The sequence below is a fragment of the Lampetra fluviatilis genome, chromosome 37 (assembly GCF_964198595.1).
Source record: "Lampetra fluviatilis chromosome 37, kcLamFluv1.1, whole genome shotgun sequence".
In the NCBI taxonomy this organism is placed as follows: domain Eukaryota; kingdom Metazoa; phylum Chordata; class Hyperoartia; order Petromyzontiformes; family Petromyzontidae; genus Lampetra; species Lampetra fluviatilis.
Window position 1 is genome coordinate 6,460,208 of NC_136311.1, and position 24,206 is coordinate 6,484,413.

Genomic DNA, 24,206 nt, shown 5'->3' on the forward strand with positions numbered 1-24,206 from the left:
GGAGGGCCGTGAGGTCAGCTCCTGATTGGGGGAGGCACGGGGGGTTGGTGGTTCGATTCAACCCATCGTGCCTCCCTCTGAAGTCGATAAAATTGGTACCACTTTGTGTGGGGAAGTTAATGGCGGTTGCCCTATGGGTTGACTCTCCCTCCCCCGCACACGCCCTGTAAGAATGAGGGATTGGAATGTAATCTAATTACTGGAAAGGGGCTAGATTGGCTAAACGATAGAGGAAAGTGCATAAATTGTTGTGACGTAACACAAATGTGTATAGATCTCAGGCATGATCAATCCACTGCTGTATGAAGGCCTTCACCAAGCTGCCACTACCGCCTCTCACGATCCTGCGATGCCACAATCCACACGGCACGGGCGCGCGTGCCGATTCCATCGCTCCATCTCCTTCAGCCCTTATTTCCCCTCCAATAAATCGTAGGTGCGCCATGGTGGTGAGATATTAACAACCTCGCCTGGTATACAGGAGGTCGTGCGTTCAATCCCGACCCTGACGCTTGTATATTTGGAGGTTGCATGTTCTGCCCCTGGTCGTGTGGATTTTCCTCCGGGTTTTTCCATCCACATTAAGAGTGAACATCACGTATTTAGAACATTTGGCTGCTGCTATAAAAGTCCACACGAGCCGCTTCATTGAGCTATCATTTGTGGCCAAGTGGCTTCTGAAAAAGAGCTATGTAGCTCAGCGGGCCTTACCTGGTAAAACAAAAAATAGTTTTTACTAAATAGACGCGTTCCATATCGCTACTCTACCACTATTCATATTCTTAGGTTTTTTCGGTAAAGTCACGTAGGTAAAAAAAAATAAATTAATAAAAGTAAAATAAAAATAAAATAAAAATCACGACGTTTCGGAGGCAACACAAGCTTCCGTTTTCAGGTGGAACAGTCACAGCTATTGTGCTATTGTGCTGTGACTGTTCCACCTGAAGACGGAAGCTTGTGTTGCCTCCGAAACGTCGTGATTTTTATTTTATTTTTATTTTACTTTTATTAATTTTTATTTTTTACCTACGTGACTTTACCGAAAAAAACCTAAGAATATGAATCCTTGCAGTCACGAAAGCTTCAAATCTAGAATCTACCACTATTCTTGACCATCGGCCGTCAATTCTTCCGGGCGCATTAAAATAATATTTAAGTCAAACAAAAATGGTGCAAATGAATTATAATGAAAGGCCAACTGTAGTTTTGGCCCTAATTTAAATTCCCCTGAAGAATACGTTTCCCTTTGCAACTTTGCAGAATTCATTATCACGTCTGCAGCACTGATTTGCGTCCATGACAACCGCGGGGCGAGAGACAACATTGCCTGTCTCGCCGGCTGAATATGCATTTCCGTTTTTTCGATTTCAAATAAAAAAAATCCCTTTTTGCGCCAAACTCTCGTTATCAGATCCCTGAAGCTGACGTGCGCGCGCGCGCGTGCACGCGTACGCGTGCATGCATGCGTGTGTTCGTGATGATAAAGATCGTTCGTGTAGCCCGCACAGACTGGCCTTGGCAGGGATTTATAATTATCAGCCCATACCGTGCATATCATCGGCTGGAGAAGCTTAGGGCACATGCGCTACCAACCAGGCAACCCGTTCCGATTCGCTCCCACGGATTACATCGGTGGCGAACATGCGACGAGGTGTTGGCCCTTCCCCAGGTCGACTCAGCCTTAAATGAGCACCTGGCGCAGTTTGTTGGGCCATGGAATGTTGGGCCAACGTTGTGCCAATGTCGGCATGTTTACTGCGCGGTTTGGGGGTGGAGACAGAGCGGTGAAGTGTGGAACTGGCAACACCACCCTCTTGCCCGCCGTGTCGGATTTAACTGCACAGCACTTGCCCCAACCACCTGTGTGGCTATACGGATGGAACCTTTGTCTTTGTGTGCGTGCGTGCCGTGGAGTCTCTCTCTCATTGCAATTCACCGGCGCAGGTCAAACCCATGCCAGCTTGGTCCAGATACAAATAAATCATCCTCCTCTTCCCCCCGCAAGCCCATGGGCCAGCACCGGATTAACCCACAGGCTAATAAGGTTACACAGCCTTGGGCCCTCATCATGTGTAGGCCCTCCTTTTAGGCCTTCCATTCCATATTGAAGTAACAGCTGAGCGACGGTAGCACGGCCATAGGAAGAAAAAAAATTGGCGTTTCAATATCGGTGACATCAGTGGTGCACATTGCCTACAGCTAGAAGCTATGGGAAAGAAAAACAAAAAATGCTTGAAATAATTCGTGTAGTGATAAACGTTTGATGAATTCACCTTGAGACTAACACATTTGTAAATTAATAAAATATGTTTGATGACTTTTTAATGTTTTTTTTTTACAATTTGTAATACATACTTCTGTGGCTATTAGCGGTTTGCCCCGACACGAAAGTGGCCACGTTCATCACAGAGGGTTTGCTGAAAATTTGGCGGAAAAAACCAAACCGGCGCTCAAGAGTATTTGCGTCACGTGACACGGCTATCGGCACAACGCCGTCAGTATCGCCGAAGCAAAATATTTCCGGAGACAAAACGCGTTGCTGGAAAAACTTCCAGAATCCATGCATGTGCATGTTTCTTTCTTTCTTGTATATTCATGAATTCACCTCGAACAGTTGCAGTCTGACGCACAGACGGAAGGGGGAGGTTGGGTGGGGACGACGACAAGCAGGTGGATGTCACGTTAGGCGAAATGCAGATGTGATATTTGATGCCGATGAGTCGCTACTATCCATTCCCTGATGATGGATAATTCATCGATGGGATTTTTTTTGCGAGTATCATCGTATGAAACACAAGAATAGGTTTTCCCCTTGCTGGCCATAAAACAGGTGTTGAGATTCATCTTCTTGGTTCTTTCGTTAAAGTGACGTAGAAGGGAAATAATAAAATAATACAAATAAAACATAATAAAATCATTCTCACGACGTTTCGGCCACAACGCAAGCAGCCGTCCTCAGGTGACTTTACCGAAAGAACCAAGAAGATGAATCCCTGCAGTCACAAAAGCTTTAAATCGAAATTTAGGTGTTGAGATGTTCAAACACCGAACAGATACCTTTCCCAAGGAATCACGTCTGCGTTGACCACACGTACTTGTGGTCAAATATGCAAACAAATATGCTCCGATAACATATGGCATTGTTTTTTAAACTGATTGGCCTACACCAGAGACAGCCTTCTTTATGGACTTGTCTCAGCAGTGTCAGACGAGGGAATGCCAAACGGCGAACAGCACAAATACAAATGGATCGTCGCGCACCACCGATTAGCACGGTTGACTGCGCACAGTGCGAAAGATGTTCAACATACGTACAAATACACATTCCAAATCCCCAAATCTGCAAAACTCGCAAGAAAGGGGGCAGTGTTCAGGGGAGACGCGGCGGGGTTAATAACGGACGCTGGGTTGAAACCGCGCGGCGAGAGAAATGAGCGATACGGCGATACAGCGGAGCAAGACAGAGAAACGTCGCGCAGCAACGGGCGTATTAGCGGCGATTAATCTCTCTCTCGCACGCGCGCACCCGCTCTCCCAGCCCCCGCGAACACATCTGTCGCTCGGCTCATCCGACTTACAAGTCGAGATTTTGATGTGGTCCCGGTGGCGAAGGCGATGCTGCGTTGAGGAGACAACGGGACAGAGCGAGCGAGAGAGAGCGAGAGAGAGATGGAAAAAACTAAAGATAAATAAACAAAACAATCTCGAGCTCATCATTAGACCTCCTTTGCCAGTACCAAAATAAAATAATAGGGCTTTTACCCTTTTGTTGTCAGAAAAAAGGGGAGAAACCCTATTATTAAATCTCGAGGTCAGCTAGCGGGAACGGGTCCCAGATGGGCAGATGTTCTTTCCCGTTCACACCAAACCTGGGCTGGGAGTAGAGTTGCCACCTGTCCCGATTTTTACCAGGACCCTCTTGATTTTGGTGGCAGCAGCCATCCTGGGAAATCGCGAAGTCTTCCCCGGGGACATTCAATGTCCCAGGCTTCCGTCAGTTGCGCAATAATAATGATGATGCACCGCTCAAGACGATTCATTTACAGGCAGATCTCCCTTCTTCTCGTATTGTGAGATAGACTTCTTCTGCGAGCAATATGTGCCAGTCTAAGAACGGATTCGGTTTTTGCGACTCGTTTTTTTCCCCCGTCTCGTTTGTATTATTTCTCGTATTATTTGGAATCACTCATTTAAACGGTGTCATGCGCTCCGTTAGCCAGCATCTGTGCTGTTGGGGTGGGAGGGGGGGGGGGGTCTCGGAGTCGAAGTCGAATCGCGATCGAGTTCGGAGCAACGGCGATGACCGACGGAAGAAGAAGGCGACTCTACAAACAGCCACCGGCAAGACGCTGGAAAGTCTCCAACAAAACCCCCCGCGGTGCATCCCCAAACCCCGGCATTTACCGCCAGTCCCCCGCTTGCAGGCCGAGCCTCGTACACGTCAGTTAAACTGTGAGCAACAGAGCGAGAGAATGCCGTGCCATACGCTGCGTGGGTAAGTGAGCGAGTAAGAAGAATAGAATAACTGTCGTATCGTTTGTTCATCCCTTAAGAGCGTTGGGCAATTGCTGTCGACAAACATTTGGCGCGAGCCACCGTGGTACACGATGGGGTGGCACGTGGCCAGCACCACGCAAGGCCGCGGCGGCCTTCCCGTTGCCGTGTTACGTTCTGTGGGCCCACCCCTCCCCTCCTACTGGACGTCTGTGAAAAAAAGGAGCCTTTTCAGCTCACCGGATTCCACCGGTATAAATAAATGCTCCGATTCCATTTGTGCATTTTTAAGGCTGACCCTGGCCTCGGCGGAGATTCGTCCAGAACGGGTGTGGGAACCGAATTAGCCGAGCGCCGTCATTCGTGAGCGGGAATTGAACGCGGGTCAACAGGACCCTTAACCGGTGCCGCTGCCGTAGCCCAGCAACCCGAATTGGATTTCCCAAGCCACGGGGATGGCGTCGCCGGCGAGTGATATCCGATCCGGTTTCGGGGCATCTCCTAAGTTGACTCGGTCCTGAATGAGTTACCTGGTACGGCATGGGAACATCGGAGCACTGTGGAGATCAAAGGCCGTCAGGCATGGTGCTGGCCACACCACCCACTCATGCTCAGGGTCAGCCTTAATAGCTGCTCGCTCATGCACGTGCACACGCTCGATCCATCCGACCCAGTGTATGAGTGGCCAAGGCCACTGTAAAACAGTTCTCCAAATCGTATTTTATTTTGTTTTCATAGCAGCGTCCGGCATCGTCGCGATAAAGGGATTGATCCCCACGGCCTGCGACCGCCACGGCCGGAGCGTTGAGTTGGGCGTCAGAGTTCAACCCCTCGAACAGGACTAGCGGTGACCCCACGCGCTCCCAAGGGAGACGCGACGAGCATCAATATTCCCAGCACGGAGTGCGGAGACGGCAGCTCAGAGGAAGGGAGGAGGAAGAGCAGGCGGAACGGGAGGAGGAGGACGAGGAGAAGGAGGGAGGCGTATTTCCCACGACAACCGACCTAAACGAAAAAGGCTCGTTTTGGGGAGGGTAAGGGGGGGGGGTGAGGGAGGAGGAGGGGCGTGCGAGGGCAGCTCGAGTTACGGGTAATTGAGGCGAGTAAGCTTTTTGCGGTGGGATGACCAGGGTGGGTGTTCCCAAGGCGAAGGTGTCTCCTACTCCCCCAGCGTCCGGCGCGTGCCCCACCGCTCACGACGCCCCACCGCTCACGACGCCCCACCGCTCACGACGCCCCACGGCTCACGACGCTCCACCGCTCACGACGCCCCACGGCTCACGACGCCCCAAGGCTCACAACGCCCCACCGCTCACGACGCCCCACGGCTCACGACGCCCCAAGGCTCACAACGCCCCACCGCTCACGACGCCCCACGGCTCACGACGCCCCACCGCTCACGACGCCCCACGGCTCACAACGCCCCACCGCTAACGACGCCTCACCGCTCACAACGCCCCTCAGCTCACTATGCCCCACCGCTCCCTGAGCCCCCATTGCTCGCAACGACACAGCGGTGGGGCGCAGCACGGCGGTCCCTTGGACGCGGCTACCACCCGCTTGCAGGATCGCCCTTCGTGACGGCACAGCCAGACGATGAATGAAAGTCGGAGTCACGGTTATTTCCTGCTCCAACGAGCATTGAGGCTTTGCTGCTCATCTCCCGTCTGCAGCCCTGGAGCTGTGGTGGAAATTCCACCTTCCTATGGCAGGGGGGGCGAGTCTTTCCACGGGACAACCGCTGCCGACTTATACACAAAGTGGTGCTCATTTTATCGGCTCCCGTCAGGATGATGGGCTGAGTCGACCCACGGACTGCGAGCCGTTCGGTCCACTGCTGAGTCGCCCGAGGACCATGAGCCACGAGTGGAAATCGCCGATCAAATGGCAAAGGATCTGAATCTTGGAGAAATCTGATGAGCGATGAAGCTCTTCTTCACAGACGTCCAGTAGGGACGGGTCACAAAAATGCGACAGGAGTGCAGAGTATGGGAAAGGTAAAGTAAATGACAAAATAACAATAAATAAACAACGATACAAATATGGATTTTTAAAAATTATATTTTACCAGATAAAGGCCCACTGAACTATTAGTTATCTTTCAGACGCGACTCGGCCACAAAAGGTAGCTGAACGAAGTGGCTCATCCCGTGGAAATTTACGTCGGCCATGTGAATCTAAACGCCGTCGGAAAGCATCGGCTAGGAGGAAAAAACATAATCAGAATAATAATAAAATAATGCGCTTTATGATGATGCTAGGAAAAAGAGAAACTGATTCGTCAGTGAACGTGGATAATGAATTGAAAGAAAGGTCAATGTAAATGAATAGCAGTGCAGATGTGGCCGGGTGGCTCGGAGGTCATTGACGCTGAGGATCGTGTCGCCGGCGAGCGATATCCGATCCGTTTTCGGGGCATCTCCTAAGTTGACTCGGCCCTGAATGTGTTACCTGGTACGGCATGGGAACATCGGAGTACTGTGGAGATGAAAGGTCGTCAGGCATGGTGCTGCCGCACCAATCACTCGTGCACAGGGTCAGCCTTAATAGGTGCTCGCTGGGTGTGAATATTTGAGTTTCAGCCGCGCACCTATGATTAAACCGGGTTCTCAAGTGTGCCGAGGTGACAATTTCAGCCCAGTCAACAATGACAGCACGCCTGAATATATATATAGTTCGTACTTAATTAGGACTACATATCAGCTGAGAGAATGAGATGTAAAAAAAACCGTTGGTTTGACTGCCATGTAAAAAACATACTTAGAAAAGTGCAAGTTGCCCCTAATGTGGACAAGGAGGTCACTTGCAAGAATTGCAAGCGGTAGTTCTGTTACATCACCTTCCACGGGCAAGTTCTCCGACACGGCGGGAGAAGGGGAGTTGGGGGTGGGTACAGCCGTGTGACCAGTTTCGGATGGATGCATCACCCCACGGCGCGACAGCACAAAGCAGAATAAGATCGTGAAATACACAACGGCAAACATAAATATATAGCACCGATTTGAAAAAAAACTAATAAAATTAATTCTGATATCGCTGTGCAAACGAAAACAGCAGGAGGATGACCTTAAACGTCCTACTCTCGCTAAACGATTATTTTATGACCCCCACCCCTACTCCACTTCCTCTCCCGACCGCCACCCCCTCACCTCCCTCCCGCGTAGTGCACATTATTTACTGCGACCGGCCGAGCTACTACCGTGGCGATTGCAGCCGCCACGGGACAGGAACCCGTCCACTCGGGGACATGCTACGACATGAAACTCACACAGGGGGCCCACATTACCACGGGGCAGGCAATCAAGGCTCGGATGTTCAACCAGATAAAAAAAAAGGACATCGTTAATTTTTGTATTCTAGATTTGAAGCTTTCGTGACTGCAAGGATTCATACTCTTAGGTTTTTTCGGTTAAGTTACGTATGTAAAAGATAAGTAAATAATAAAATAATACAGATAATAATAGAAATAAAATAATAAATCACGACGTTTCGGAGGCAACACAAGTCTCCGTCATCAGGTGGGACCGTCACAGCTAAATTATACAGCTAAATTTACTGATACAGTAAATTTATCTGTGACGGTCCCACCTGATGATGGAGACTTGTGTTGCCTCCGAAACGTCGTGATTTATTATTTTATTTCTATTACTATTTACATTATTTACTTATTTTTACCTACGTGACTTTACCGAGAAAACCTAAGAGTATAATGTATGTATGTTGAACTTCTTTCTCGCCGTACGTAGCCAACCGTGCTAATCGGAGGTGCGGGGGAAGGGCAACAAACTAAAATACAAAAAGCAGTTCTAAAGAAATGAGTTTTCCAATCTAGATGGCTTCAAAGTGCATAGCTCCAGTGGCTTCCTCATATCGGACGGAAGGAAGAGCGTTCCAGACGGCCGCAGAAGCGCACCTGAAAGCGCCGCGCGATGCGGTGGCAGCCGTCTGTGTTCGATGGCGAGCAGCCAAGAGCCGCCGCTGCTGCTGCTGCTGCTACTGCTGCTGTGTGCTGCTGCTGCTGTTGCTGCTGCTGCTACTGCTGCTGATGTTGCTGCTGCTGCTGTTGCTGCTGCTGCTACTGCTGCTGCTACTGCTGCTGCTGCTGTTGCTGCTGCTACTGCTGCTGTTGCCGCTGCTGTTTGCTGCGAGGATGACGACCGGAGTTCGCGCGATGGTTTATGGCTCCTTGGCGAGATCAGCGAGGCATCGTGGTTCATCAAAATGTGATGCTACATCGCTGGCAAAGAGCGCTTGTCGATAACACGGAGGGCTGTACCATTAGCTTGGGGTCAATCGACTCATACTTCCCTCGTCTACTGACATTATTGTTTTATATCAAGGCCGTAATTATAATATATTGGGAGGGGGACATCCCCTCCCCCTCCCAATATTCAAATATGCTCAAAATGTCCCCCCCCAATATATTGCTATAAAATAGATTTCTGTTCATATGATTGTGGTTATGATTGTACTTTATGAATCCCTAATCTCTGCCATTACATACAATAAAACAAGAAAAGGTAAAAAAAACAGAGCAATATAATACAATACACTATTAGACATTATTGTAAAAAATTAATAAAAAGTCCATCCTGTGTGTTAGTGAATTTTTTAAATATTTTAGGCAGGATATGGCAGGAAATTAGTTTTGAACTTTAGATATTTTTTCTGGGGGAGGACCCCCAGACCCCCTGGAAGATTTGGTCCGCGCCAATGTTGACTCCATGGCTACGGCCTTGTTTGATATATTGATATATCGGGGGACGGGGACTGACGTGGATTGTTCGCCCTGCGCCAGTCCAGTCTGTCCTTATTCACGTACAACGGCGGAGAGGCCCATTGCCCGAAACGTCGCCGAGCACGCGTCTTTTGTTTCCTTCAAGGCCGCGGTGCCGTCGGTCGAGAGCGTCGGGCTGTTTGTCACGTTGAGAGGAGGTTGGGGGACGGGTTGGGCGGTGATCGTCCCTCGTGCCCCCGTCTCTCCCCTGTCCTTCCCCGTGGTCCTGTCTCTGAATGCATATCACCTCCCCCCCCCCGCCCCACGTTTGAGTATTAACGAATGGAAACAATTAGCTCGCGACATTTCCACAGCAGCTGCGGCTCTCCTATTGGCTGTCGGCTGCAGGAAGTTCTTAACATTCACAAAGCAACGTCAGGTCCGATTGCAATAAACGTCCAATTAAATTCCTGCCCCGTAATAATTTGTGCGTGCATGTCACGCGCGTTTGCGCTGTACTATGAGCTCGGCCAACCGAGTTCGATTCCCAGTAACGATTACGGTCCTGGGCCTCCCCTAGGTCGACTCAGCCTCAAATTGGTGCCTGGTGCGATGTGTCAACATCATCACTGGGGGAGACAAAGGCGGCCGGGCGTGGTGCTGGCGACCCGCCCCCTCGTGCGCCGCGCCGATTTTTGAAAGGCGCTCGCTAACAGCACTCGTCCCAAAAGTCAGTTGAGGCCATTGGGGGGGGATCTTCGTCTGCGTGTGTTCGCACGCCTGCGTTTGCGTCCTCGCGGTTTCGAAATCCAACTCCCCAAGCGAGAGACGTCGACCCTTTGCCAACGAGGACGTTGAACGCGTGGACGCTCGGACGTTTTCCGCCATCAGGCGGAGACGCGGTCACCGCCTTCGGCGCAGTTTCTCCCGGCATCATAAATATCCGGCGTCCCGAACGAATCGAGACGCATTTCTCTCCCCGGCGGGGGAATCTCCCGCGGGCGGCGTTCTCGGTCGAAAATTTCCATCCCCCGTTCCTTCGCCCGTTCCCGACTCGTTCGTTCGCCATCAAGGCTCCGCCACCCTGGCGCAATGCGTCGGCGACCATCGCCGACGGACGCGCCTGCCGCTGTCGAATCCTCAACACTTGTCGCATCCAGGGCCGCCCGTGGAGGTCGGGGAGCGGTGGGGGGAGGGGTGGTTGTGGGACCCGGGGGCAAAACCACACCGTGTCAGTCATCCCGACGCCTTCAAACTAAACCGGGGAAGTATTACATCCGACACCGCGCCGCCCCCTCCCCACCCCCGAAGCACGGGCCCCCCCCCCAAATCGCGGGGCCCGGGGCAAGTCGCCCCGATTCGCCGTACCCTAGGGGATAGCTCCGCTCGCATCGATTCACGCGCTCTCCCGTCACACCGGCAGCGCGGCGTCGACGACTTGCGGCGTGACGGTGCAGCGCCGTTGTCTTCAGACAAGAAGTGAGATTGCTCCCGACGTGTGCTCTGTGCGTCTTCATTATTGTCGATAAGCGGACGCGAAATTCGCCTTCATGTGTCCGTATTATACCCGAGGCAGATGCGTGAATGAGACGGATGTATGAAGAGACGCGTACTGCTTATTTAATGTGTTGCCTGTGTTCTCCACAACGATGTGTTTTTCTTTATTGTAATCGATTCAGGTGACCCCTGCAGTGTCCACCATGGGAAGTGTCCACCATGGGCAGTGTCCACCATGGGAAGAATTGTCCACCAATTTTTTCCTAAAGTATTTTCGTATTCTCGAGATGTTTCTTCTCGCATTCGTTTTACCCCCCCTCCCCGCCGCCCCCACTCACCAAAAACCAATATCCTCTATCAAATATACTCCGGTACCCTTCTTTAATGCCATTTTGCTCGTACAAAGCTCCCGCGGTGACCCCCTAGCTATCACAGACATTTATGACGGAGCGATAACACGCTTATGAAAGTCCATTGTTGCCAATTGCCACCCTGGCTGGCACCGATAAGCCACCTCTGGGTCAATGGCTCAAAGGTGGCTCAAGCTCGCCGCCGGGCGTGCGAGTCAGACGAGCCTTCACCGCGCGTTCTCTCTAGCCCCCCCCCCCCCACCGCCACCACCTCCGAGAAAATGTCAAGCCGGCCTGGTCAGACGGCAACGGATGATGATTGTCACGCCACACGTGCACCCGGTGGCTGACACCCATCTGGGGTGGGGCGCCGAGCTCCGCGGTTTGGCATCGCGATGTAACGCACGACGCTTTGTCAGTCCGGTGCTGAAGGTTGTTGTGCTTTGACAACTCTACTTTGCCAAGTAAAAAGGGGTGGCCTTGGGACCGGTTCAGATATAAAAGGGGTGCCACGTTGGCAAGATGTTAACTACCTCGCCTGGTATATCGCGACCCAGACGCCTGCTGCTGTATATTTGGAGTTTGCGTGTCTCTCTCTCTTCTCCCAGTGGTTATGTGTTTTTTTTTCTCCCTCCACATTTAGAATCAACGTGCGTTTAGAGCATATGGCCACTATACAAACTTCCACGTGATGATAAGCCACTTCGTTGAGCTATCATTTGTGGGCAGTTCGCTTCTGAAAAAGAGCTAAAGAGAGTCAGTGGGCCTTACTGGTTAAAATACAAAATAGTTTGATAGTTGAGTTTTTTTACTCGCCACAAATGATGTTAGCCGTGGCCGGGAATCGAACTCGGCTCGCCAGCGGTGGGTCCGTGGTGCCGGCGGCGCTAACCGATGCGCCTCCGCTCCCGCATCCCGATGGGAAATGAGGCTTCGCTTTAATGGAGAGCGCCGGCAATTTTGGGCCCATTAGCACTGCGCCTCAGTGACAGCTGGTGCGGATCAGCAAGATGGCTTTGCGGGTTGCGTGGGCAGTCAGAATAAGTGTGTGCGCGCGCGAGAGAGAAATACATTAATGGGAAAATAGATTTTGAGATTTCATATCGTTGAGAATCGCTGGCGAGTGATATCTGGACCAGCCATGCCCCCCCCCCACCCGCCCGCCCAGCCCTGTCCACCTCGTACTCCCCACCGTCTTCACCAAGCGGCGTTGATGACCGGCGTGGTGAAGTATGGTTAAGCAATCCACACGATCGCAATAGAAAAAGGGCTGTAAGTCATTTGAATTGTTATTGTTAATTTAGAGACATGTTTAATGCCCAATCACCATGGTGGCGAGATGTTAACGACCTCATCTGGTATACAGGAGGTCGTGGGTTTGATCCTGACCCTGACGCCTGCTGTATATTTGGAGTTTGCATGTCTCTCTCTCCCCGTGGTGGCGTGGATTTTTCTCCGCGTCCTCCGATTTTTCCGCCCACATTTCGAAACAGCACGCTTTTAGAGTATTTGGCTGCTGCTATACATTTCCACGTGATAAGCCACTTTGGTGGGCTATCATTTGTGGCCAGGTCACTTCTAAAAAAGAGCTACATAGCTCAGTGGGCCTTACCCGGTTAAAAATAAAAAGTTTAGTTTTAGTTCACTCTAAAACGCTCACATTGCATTCGCCTACACAAGCAAGCACTGTGTGACGCTGCTCATCCACTCTTCGTTCACCAACGCGCACTGACCGGCACGGTGAAGTACGGTCAAACAACGAGAGCGATGAACGGACTCGGCAGCCATGGGGTGACTTTCTTCCAGCGGTGTTGGATTGACAAAGGGGCTCAACATTATTATTGTTGTAGCAATTAAATCATTGAGAAACGGCAGAAGGGAGAAAATCAATTTGGCGCCCGCACGCAACAACGCGTACGTTCACCACACTGAAAAAGTTTCCTGCTCTGACAATCACAATCACCACCATCATCATCAGCAGCAGCAGCCAAGATGTATGCACTGCTGGTTGAAGGCTTCCCCCAAGCGGTCGCCGACCCGCCCCTCCGACTGGACCATCTGCGGAAAAGTGCTTTGTAGCTCATCGGATTTCTCCACGATAAATACAAATCCCGATGATCCATAATGCAGCTCTTTTGGACTATGGATGGTATTGGTCGCGAGAGCCCGACGCGTCAAACTGAAATTCTGACGAGTCCACCGTCGCACTGTCGCAGCCCTGCGATCCAACGACGGCACACATTGCGCACGAACCGACGCCGTTGCTCCGTCTCTGCGCTGGACGTCCCCGTCCTCCCGGCATGACCGCGAGCGTCCCTTCCGGCGGTGGCCGTCGCGCGCGTGCGTGAGCCCCGTACGCGGCGCGGTGCAGGCCACGTCCTCGGGAAAATAGTGAACGGGGCCAATGTAAATTTTGCGATGGTGCTCAAACACCCACGTCCTCGCACGCTAAACGCGCCTTGCGTTTTTTTTTCGTACTCTCGGAAGTATAGTGCGTGTGCGTGCGTGCGTGTGCATCGGGTGTGGTGCTGGCCACCCACCCCCCCCCCCTAATGTACCGTGCCGGCCTTTATAAAGTGCTTGCTACCAGAACTTGCCCCAAAAGTCTGTTAAGGTTATATGGGGGATCTTTGTTTTTGTGTGGTGGGGAGCGGCAGTGTAGTGGTTAGTGCACTACGCTACGGATCCGGAAATCCGAGTTCGATTCCCGGTCACGGTCAACACCAGTGGCGATCATCTGAACGGGTCCTGGGGGATCCCTAGGTCAACTCGGCTTCAAATGAATTCCTGGCGTGGTGTGTAAAATCATCGCCACTGAGCAGACAAACGCGGCTGGGTGTGGTGTTGGCCACCCCACCCCCTCGTCCACCGTGCCGGCCTTCATAGGTGCTCGCTACCAGCACTTGCCCCCAGACAGTCTATTAAGGCTATACAGGGGATCTTTGTCTTGTGTGTACGTGCGTGTGTGAGCGCAAGAGGGTGAGCTCCCAGACGGAGGTCTGCTTCAGGGACTGATTTCTCACTGGAATTTGCTTTTTTTCTGGTCACTGGTGACAAGTGACTCGCAGCTCTAGTAGCCCCAGCCACAGCTGGCAGATATACTGGATGTGGTATGCCGGGTGCGGTAGCGTCACCCGGGGTCACTGGTAAACTGGAGTAGGTGGCACGTGTCTAGTAGTTGCAGCCACAGCAATAGCGTGGAGTATACAAGATGTGGTTTGCCGGGGCGTAAACATTTGACCGATTTGCCGACCAAGACAGGTCTGGCTAAAATTCATCTCTGGCCCCCACCCTGCTTGAGCCCCCCCCCCCCTCGCATAATCCCCGCCCACCCTTAGCTCCCCCCCCTTCCTTACATCCGTGACTGATCCCTCCTTGGGTCCCTGATCCCTGCAACACTGCCCCCCCCATCCCTCCAATCCCATCTGATTTCAATGCCTCGCCATATGGCTGCGGCTGGGATAAAGAAGATACTGTATATAAGTGCAAATTCCATAGGAAATAAATAAATCAACAAAACAGCACGCTGTCAAATACGTATTCATAAAAGTGGTGGCTTTAGACGTAAGCTATGCAATAACCGGGGTGGTGTGGTTCGCGGAAACCTGCGGTAGGTTTCAAGCTCACCGCGGCATGGTGAGGGGTGGGGCGGGGAGAGTCCATCTAGCAGTGAATCGACAACGGACTGCACCGACCATGAAATTTAGCGGCGTTCCTTACGCACGATCGAGCCTAGAGATTGCGCGGCGTATTGGGAAGTGTAAGGGCGCGGTGGAGAAACGCAATAATTAACATTTTCATAACCGGGCCATTAATCCAATTAATGAATTCTGCTTCAGTTGTCACACTCGAGGGTGGATTTATTTGTCAGACCCCGCGCTCGCTCACTCGTTCACTCGCATGGGGCGGGGGGGACTGAACCCATTCCTTCGGCTGCAGACCAACGGATGGACTCACGCACTCACTCACTCGGAGACAAACATCCCCCGTATGGCCTTAACAGGCTGTAAGGGGGTAAGTGCTGTTAGCGAGCACCTATGAAGGCCCGGCACTGTGGCACACGAGGGGGTGGGTGGCCAGCACCACGTACCCGGCCGCCTTTGTCTCCCCAGTGGCGATGTTTACACATCGTACCAGGTACTCATTTGAGGCTGAGTCGACCTAGGGGAGGCCCGGGACCGGTTCAGATAATCGTCACTGGTGTTGGCCGTGAGCGGGAATCGAACCCGGGTCGCAAGGTTCATAGCGCAGCGCCGCTAACCGCTACACTACCGCTCCCCACACACACACACACAGACACACACACACAGACACACACACACACACAGACACACACAGACACACACACACAGACACACACACGCGCGCAAATAAAACCGTGACCCTATGTGCGACTTTATCAGCGCACGCAGCCGCTCGCCGCGCTATTGTCGCAGCACTACGGTAAGAATAATAATTATTATTTGAAAATAAAATTCTGCAAAAGATTTTAATTGAACGGCAAATTCATGGTGGCGGCGGGGGGGGGGGGGGGGGTGCATTGGGGGGACGTCTCTGTTCATTCCGTTCATCCGTCAATGTGAATTTGACCTTTGGGGTTTGAGTTTTTATTTTATTTTATTTTCGCGTGATGACAATTCACTCAGGTGAGTGTTCACGGTTGCACTTGCCCAGAAAGGGCACGGGGGGGGGGGGGGGGGTGGCTCAGAGGTCAGGGGGTCAGGGCACTGAGTTTGAGATTCCTGAATTCAGGTTTGTTAGCCGCCCCTGATTAAACTTGGTTCTCAAGTGTAGCGGAGTTCATTGTGTCAGCCTGTTCACCAGCAACTGCACAACAAAAACCCCCATCACGTTTAAACGTGTTGGTTCTGCACCCAATTTGGCAAAAATTTCTAGCTCTGGGAATTAAGGTATCAGTTTGACCATTACAGGACCAAATGAACAATACTCTCAAATGCAGAGCGGGTGGAAAAGTGCTGCCTCCTGTGTGGACCAGGGGTGACAGGACGGGGGTCTCAGAGGTGATGTCCGCTTCCGTGGGCAGTTCTATAACACGAAGGGGTTTCACTGCCGACGAAGAGCGATCTCATGAAGTCAAGTAAGTTCATCAAAAACACTGCTCTAGAAAGAAAATAAGCCAAGAGGATCGATGTGTCACAGGTTATGTCTTGTGCAATCGCCGTTCTTCATGGTGGAGAGAGATGGGCCGGAGAGCTTGAGCGAATAACAGTTGTAAACTACACGATATACCACGGGTCCCTTTAATTTGACAGATGACCAGTTAAATTTGACTTTACCCACGCATTAATCTATACTCATTGGTTCTGTCCGTGAAGTCACGTATGTAGAAATAAAATAAAATGTAAATCAATTACAAAACAAATTTAAAATTACATTTTTTTGTGATTTATTAAAATTGGAATTTCATTTCTACATACGTGACTTCACCGAAATAACCAATGAGTATAGTAATTCCTGCAGTCACGAAAGCTTCAATTCTAGATTTTCACACATTAATCATTACAGACGTGTTGCCACGGGGGGGCGGGGTGCGAGGTGCCCATCACCGTACCCCCTCCCCACCTACCCCACCTACACCACCTACACCACCTACCCCACCTACACCACCTACCCCACCTACCCACCCACCCCACCCTCTGCCACCACAGCGGGGGACTCCCGCAAACTTCTGAGCACCCACTGCTCGCTTCACTTCCAATAATAGGGCTGCACATTCGATTGCCCCCCCCCTCACCCCCATTCGGGGTGCCCAGGACAGCCGCGGCGCCCCCTCCACCCCATCCCACCTTTGCTAGAGCACTGTTAACCCCCCCCCCACCCCGTTTCGATGACGTACGTGTCAACGGAGTGCTGCAGTCGGCTGTCATTTCTCGCACTGTTGCAATCAGCGGCAAAGCTGTCTGCGCAGGAATAAACATAGAGACCAGATGACGTACGTGCACGTCATCGTTTTTTCTCCTGATTCCGTTCCGATGAAGTAGGTGTACGTACGGAAGAAGAAAGGAAAATAATGTAACTGCATCGGCACCGAGGCAGCCACAAGGCCACGCGGGAGGGGTGCGTGGAACAGTTTGACGCCAGCCGTCGTAGAGTGCGGTCGTGTCGCTACGGTTCTCTGCGGTGAGTACGATGTCTTTAAAATCAACGGCGCTGTGCCACTTCTCTAAATAAAATGAACGCGAACCACTTGCACGTTTCCGAGATTGGGCGGTGAACAGGACCCACCCTGCAACTTGCAAACAGATGCGATTCGGGAAAACTTGACAGCAACAACAACCTCAATGGAGTGTTGCAGTCGGCTGCTATTTCTCGCACTGTTGCAATCAGCGGCAGCGTTTTCTGCGCAGGAATTAACATAGAGCCCAGAGGATTGCGTCTTCGACGTAATCCTTTAATCCCCCTTAAAGCTCCGAGGATTAACTCCATTCACTTTGCAACATAAAACACACACGTGGCCATTGTTCTGTACACAACTGTCAATAAGCCACTCTGATATATAACACGCGGAGAAGGAGGTGGGGAAGGGGGGTGTGGGCGCCGATAACGATATTAATAAGGATTTAAATAATAACGTCGTCTGTTAATTGAGCGGGAAGATCTTCGCCGAGCCGTGAGGACGCTTTCTGTTTAAATCCGTAAAAAAGGCTAAACTACACACAGAGAGAGAAAAAGAATGAAAAAACGTAAAATCACTCGCCCGTTGGAGCACATCGAGCGGGCGAGTCAGACGTCCTCCGCGTCACCCTCCCGCGCGTCTCGTCTCATGTCTCTCCCCATCTTCCCCTCTGTCCGTCTCGTTACAACAACGCGAGCCTGGAAAGGCTTGCACGGTTTCGAGCGGCACGGAACGACGGCTGCTGTCGGTGTCTCCGCTGCCCTCTCGTCAACGCTCCGGCGGTTGAGATCCGCGCTAACGGCTCGTCGCAGCGTGAAGAGCAACCGCCCACCGCTCGCCACCCGGTGCCACCATCAGATGTGACACCTCCGGTTTAGTTTGAAGGCGTAGGGGGGCCCACACAATGTGTGGTTTGCCCCTGGCCCCGCACCCCCCCCCCCCTCCTCCAATGGACGCGCCCTGCGCGAATTGCGAGTGCGGTTCGAGTGCTCATTTGTGAAGCCGATGAAGCCGCAAATACGAATAAAATGGTGCAAAGAGATCTCCTGCTCAAATGTGCATCCTGTTTACAGCCCTGAGCCAACGGTTGGAATTCCTCATTTCTACGAAGAGAGGCGAGTCTGTCCGTAGGAAAACCACTGGACATCTGTGAAAAAAAGCTTGAGAGCTCATCGGATTCCTCCAGTATAAATATTCTGATTCTCATCTGATTCTGAGGTATTATCTATTTTAGTGACGCCGGAGGGATGATTGGTTGAGCTAACCGCCAATCAGAATTTTAACATTCCGATTGCGAACCGCTCACTCTTTCGCTGAGCCACCTGGCCATATTTTTATATGTATGTGTGTATGGAAATATAAATAAATTACGTCTACAACTTTTATCAGCCCACCGCTATATTTAATGCCTCCCCATGCCGCATCAGTCATGGGTTTCCACGGCATGTGCAGCAGGCCACAAAAAGACGTACACAGACACATCTCCAATTAGCGTGGCTGGCTACGCTCTTCCACCAGCAGTGGCTTGAGAGCAAGCACTTGCATGGCTGCCCCTTTACCTTTAATTACCGTCAAAAAATATTCTATCTGGGTCACAAGACTCGTTTGATGTGTAGAGTCCAAGAACTGGAATTGGGTCATTTCAATTGTAACAAAAAAATCAGCGAGGTCTTTTCCTAGCCAATCATAAATTGCACAGGATATTGATGGAGGCTTCAACCAATAACTGAATCAATTGATGTCCGTAATCATTCATCAATTTAATCTGCATGCATCCATTCTTTTTCCTGAAATGCATTAAGAAACATAATTTGCAGCGCTCTGTCAATTTACGACCGGACGAACAAAAGGCCTCCGAATGCCGTGCCGTCCGTGAGGGGTTGTTTGACCATACTTCACCATGCTGGCCACCGCTCCAGCGAGCGCTGGCCCGAGACCGGTTTTGGCGTCAATCGTCACCGATGTTCGCTGCGGGCTGGGAATCAAATTCAGGTCGCAGAGTTCACACGGCAGGGTGCGCTAAAAACGACGCCGTCAGTCGACGCCACGCGCATCCAACGCGTGTGAGACAGCCGTGACTTGGCGAGTGAGTGACCGATGTAAAAATCTCACGGAGTTCTAGAAGTGATATCAAGAAAAAGCGAGATATATACTTTTTGCCACAAATATATTAATTTGATTCTATGCTTATCGTAACAAGAAGCGTTTAGGCTGTTCAAAAATGAAAGTGCAGAGGATTTGCGCAGAGGGTGTGTTCAGCCGATAGTGTTTACATCGCTATAACTCTCATGTCGAGCACTTAACTATTTAAAACTATTTTTTATTTTAAACTATTTTTATTTAACCAGGCGAGGCCCACTGACCTGTTTCGCTCTTTTTCAGAAGCGGCCTGGCCACAAATGATACCCCAATTAAGTGGCTTATCATGTGGACATTTATAGCAGCCAAATACTCTAAACGAGTGATGTTGATTCTAAATATGGAGGGAAACTATGGATGACCCGGAGAAAAATCCACATGACCACGGGGAGAGACACGCAAACTCCAAATATACGGCAGGCATCACAGGGTCGGGATCGAACCCACAGCCTCCTGCATACCAGCCGACAGAGTTAACATCTCACCACCGCGGCGCCCCTTACATCGTCGGACCAAGAAATTCGCCTCCCGCGGAGTGCGAACACTAAAGTCGACCTCGGATTACTCGTATTGTGCAGGGACGAAGGCTCCCCATAATAACGTGACACACCGCTGTGACAAAGCGGTCGTTAGCGAAGCGCCTATTAAGTCTGGCAGTGCGCACACGCGCGCGCATGCACACACACGCACGCGCATGCACACACACGCACGCGCACGCACACACACGCACGCGCACGCACACACACACGCACAAACAAAAGTATGGATTTCGATTTAGAAAAATAGTTACAGACACCTCTGTCTCTCCCGCAGCTGACGTTGCGTTCACTCGCGCAAGGAATTTGTTTCGGGCCGAGTCAATATAGCGGACGTCGAGGGTCAGCTTTGACACCAAACTCCACGTGATTGCACGCGCGTGAACTTTAGAGAGAGGCGTTCACAAAAGCGACGCGTATGGAAGACCGTGAATTGAACCTGGGTCATTGGTATACCGAGCACAGCACCCACGCCACTCCACCAGGGCTTCGTAACAAAGGCAAAGATTCCCCTTTGTAGCACAGACTTTTGGGGGCAAGTGCTGTGAGCGAGGACCTATGAAGGCCGGAACTGTGGCACACGAGGGGGTTGATGGCCAGCAGCACGCCCAACTGCCTCTGTCTCGATGTTTACACACTGCACCAGGTGCTCATTTAAGTCTGAGTAGACCTAATTGAGGCCCAAGACCCGGTTCAGATAATCGTCATCGATGTTAGCCGTGAGCGGGAATCGAACTCGGGTTCGCCGGGTTCGCAGCGCAGTGCGCTCACCACTGCGCCAACGATCTACCGACACGCACGCGCGTACACGCACGTACACGTACATGCACGTGCACGCGCACGTACATGCACGTACACGCGCACGTGCACGCACGTTCACGCGCGCGTGCAACGCAGCAGCGATCCGACATGCGCCTAGGCGGTGTAACTGCACCCGCGGTCCACCTACGGGCTGGAGGGACTGCAAGAGCTACGAAGGTGTGGGGAGGCGGGGGGGGATTTCATTCATTGCACCAGGGCCCACACCAACCACGTTATACACCACTCCTTCTACAACTTATACCGTGACAATGCACAATGTATGGCCACAGAGAGGGGGATGGCTGGAGGAGGAGATGATGATGATGGGGGGGGGGGGTGGGGGCGGTGCGGGGTAGGGGGTGGAGATCACCGTAGGGGGGGGTGGGGGGGGGAGTTCTACCGGCGGAATCACTAACGAGTGCGTCGTCAGCAATTCCCGCGCATTGTGACAGCTCGAGGAACAACACAGGGTCGCCTTGGAAATCCAGATTTCCAAGGTCAGGCGCCTCTGTTGTGACAAAGATGCGGAACCGGCTGTGGGATTGGAGTCGGGTGGTAGCAGCGGGAGGGAGGGAGGGCGAGCGGCGAGCGAGCGAGCGAGCGAGCGAACGTAGCGCGGCGCGCACACCAGCGCGTGAACGCACCCACGCACGCGCATGCTCGGCCGCCGCGCGCTCTCACCTTGCTTGCGGCTTTCGGCGCCTGGTGCTCTGCCGCCGCAGCTGGGAGTGGGGGCTCAGGTGGTAGATGAGCTGGCGGCAGAGCTTCTCGAACGCGCGCAGCGCATCGTCCTCCTGCAGTCGCCGCCATCGCCGATCAGAGAGGGAGAGAGGGGAGGGGGGACACGTGGGGAAGGCAGACAGGTTAGCGGGCAGGCAGAGAGAGGCGGGAGGGGGGGGCAAAACACAGAGGGCAAACAGAAGAACAGATAGATGGATGGGGATCGATGGAAAGACAGGTGGATGGATGGGCAAGGAGATGGGCAGATGGGCAGATGTGCGAATGGAAAGATGGACAGATGGACAAGCGGGTGGAGGGAGAGAAGGACGTAAATAAAACAGACGTACACATGAGCAGAGCAGGCCGTGTAGATGGATAGGGAGATACAGATGATTGGACGGGCAGACAGACGAACAGATGGTTCTGATAGACAGGTGGGCAAATAGATGAAGGACGGATGGACGGACGGACGGAGAGACAGATGCACACACTTCAAGGGAAATAGGCAAAGTCTGCTCCATGGACAAATCGAGACAAACGGACAGACAAGGCAGACAGATATACGGATGAGCAGACAGACAGAAATCAAGAAGGATGGAGAGACACCGAAACGGGCAAGAGGTGTTTTTTTGAGGGACCGAAAAGCAGGCAGGTGGATTCTAAACGCCAAAGATGAAACGGAGGGCAAAGGGTCACATCCGTCGCATTTCACCGACAAAACATGAAAGCTGCAGGCAGCGGCGGCGGCTCATCAGCTGTTGATTAGCATGGCTCGCGAGTATGCAAATGGACGCGTACGTGTACATATTAATCACCATCCAATCAGCGTGTCCATCACCTTGCATCAAACAGATGAGCCTCGAAAAGCGTAACAGACGACCGGGGTTGTGGGAGTCAGGCGATAAGACAGCTGGCGGAATTGAACACACACCTCACCGTGGCACCTGGAGATGGAATATTCGACACGGGGCAGTGGGCATAGTGGACCGTGACAACCGCACAGTGACCCATCCCTGCATCCAGGTCAAGGTCAACGGGTCATCACGACTAATGTCGTTGACGGCACCACGTCCTGCCATAGCTTTCCTCCTGCTAGATCCCACCATCATCATCATCATCATCGCCATCGTCGGCCACGACCGATTCACTGTCGGATGACTGCATCTCCATCCTCGGATTAAATGCACCTTAAAAATGTAACTTGTTATTATATTATCCTATTGCCATTTCGCAGGGTTCGTGCGACGCCACGATCCACCTCGTTTCCTTCCAGCCCATTGCTCGCGTCCATCGCTCCATCTCCGCCGCGGTCGCCCTCTTGGGCAGATTCTATCATCCGGCTGTCATTCCATCACGAGTCTCGTCGTTCGGCCATCACTCCTGCCACAGTGTGCCACCGCCGCTGGACAGGTGGTGGCGGCCGGGGGGTTTGGTGAAGCCATCGCCATCGTGAGCCGTGCCACACGAGGATTGGCTTGCAGGGGGTCGCCCGCATTCGGGAGGCAGGACGCGGGGCGGCAGCAATTATTTTACGGGCCCGAATAGGAGGCCACAAGGGAAGCGGTCGACAGCAATCTTCAGTCAATAATCAACTTCTTCGACAAATCGTCACGGCTCTGCTAAAACCAAACTAAACTATTTTCATATTGCCAGGTAAGGCCCACTGAGCTACGTGGCTCTTCTTCAGAAGCGATCTGCCCCACAAATGATCGCCCAACGAGGTGGCTTACCACGTGGAAATTTCATAGCAGCAGCCAAATACTCTTGAACGCGCGATGTTGATTCTAAATGTGTAAATGTGGAGGGAAAAACTCGGAGGACCCTTGAGAAAAATCCACGTGACCACAGGAAGCGGGGTGGGGGGGGGAGGTTATCGAGAGAACACGCAAACTACAAATATACATCAGATGTCAAGGAACCTACAACCTCCTGCATACCAGGCGAGGTAGTAAACATCCCGCCACCGTGGCGCACTTTCGATTGATCGGAGGAGAAATTTAAGCAGGCAGATGGAGAAGTTCAACTCATGACTCACCTTCACAACAACAACAACAACTGCTGCTGCTGTTGCTGGGAGCACGACACGGGTCAGGGCGGGGTCAGGGCGGGGTCCACACAGGGTGATGAGACGATGGGGGGGTGGGGGGGGGGCTCGACATTTACAGCGGCGACCTCGTGACCCCGGGAGCACAGGGCTCGCGCTGCCCGGGTCACGGGGTCGTACACAGCCGCAAAATTAGCTCCGGCCAGGGAAGATAAAAACTCGCATTAATGAAAGTGCTCTGCAGTGAGCTCTCGTACAGCCGCGGAGTAAAATAAGTATATGGATAGAATAAGTGTGGTGCGTGGCGGTGCGTTTGCGGTTAACCCTTTCCCGTTCCGATGACTTGTGTGTCCATCGTTAGCTTTTCTTTTCATTCCGTTCCGATGAAGGAATCCATTCTGAACGGAATCGGAAATAAAAGGCCCCGCGGGAGGGCGTGTGGCACAGTTTGGTGCCAGCAATGGTAGAGTGCGGTCGTGTCGCTCCAGTTCTCTGCGGTGAGTACAACGTCTTGAAAATCGACGGGGCTATGCATCTCCAAGTAAAATCAACGCTGACCGTCGTCTTGGAATTGGGAGAGGATTAAAAGAACTGAATCATCATCATCATTGCCATAAACCGTAGCCCTCGGCCTCCTCCCATGTCGTGCAGGACAACAAATCAACTGCATGACTTGGTTTAATTCCCATTAAGACTCATCAGTAGAGTAAAGCCATCGTCGCTTGCTGCTGCTACGCTTGCCTGGGGGACACGAAGGAACAACCCCCCCCCC

General features: G+C 52.1%; 1 protein-coding gene across 3 annotated transcripts in view; it reads right to left on the bottom strand.

The window, feature by feature from the left end:
- The window catches only part of LRRC75A (leucine rich repeat containing 75A), an 80,029-nt gene that overhangs the window by 37,080 nt on the left and 18,743 nt on the right, over nucleotides 1–24,206 (bottom strand). For all 3 annotated transcript variants that reach the window (XR_013639647.1, XM_078873705.1, XM_078873706.1), the window contains one exon: nucleotides 21,352–21,464. Coding sequence is in view for 2 of the 3 variants with exons in the window: in XM_078873705.1 (XP_078729831.1) it covers nucleotides 21,352–21,464 (113 nt within the window). In the remaining variant the exon portion in view is untranslated. The remainder of the gene's footprint in view (nucleotides 1–21,351; nucleotides 21,465–24,206) is intronic.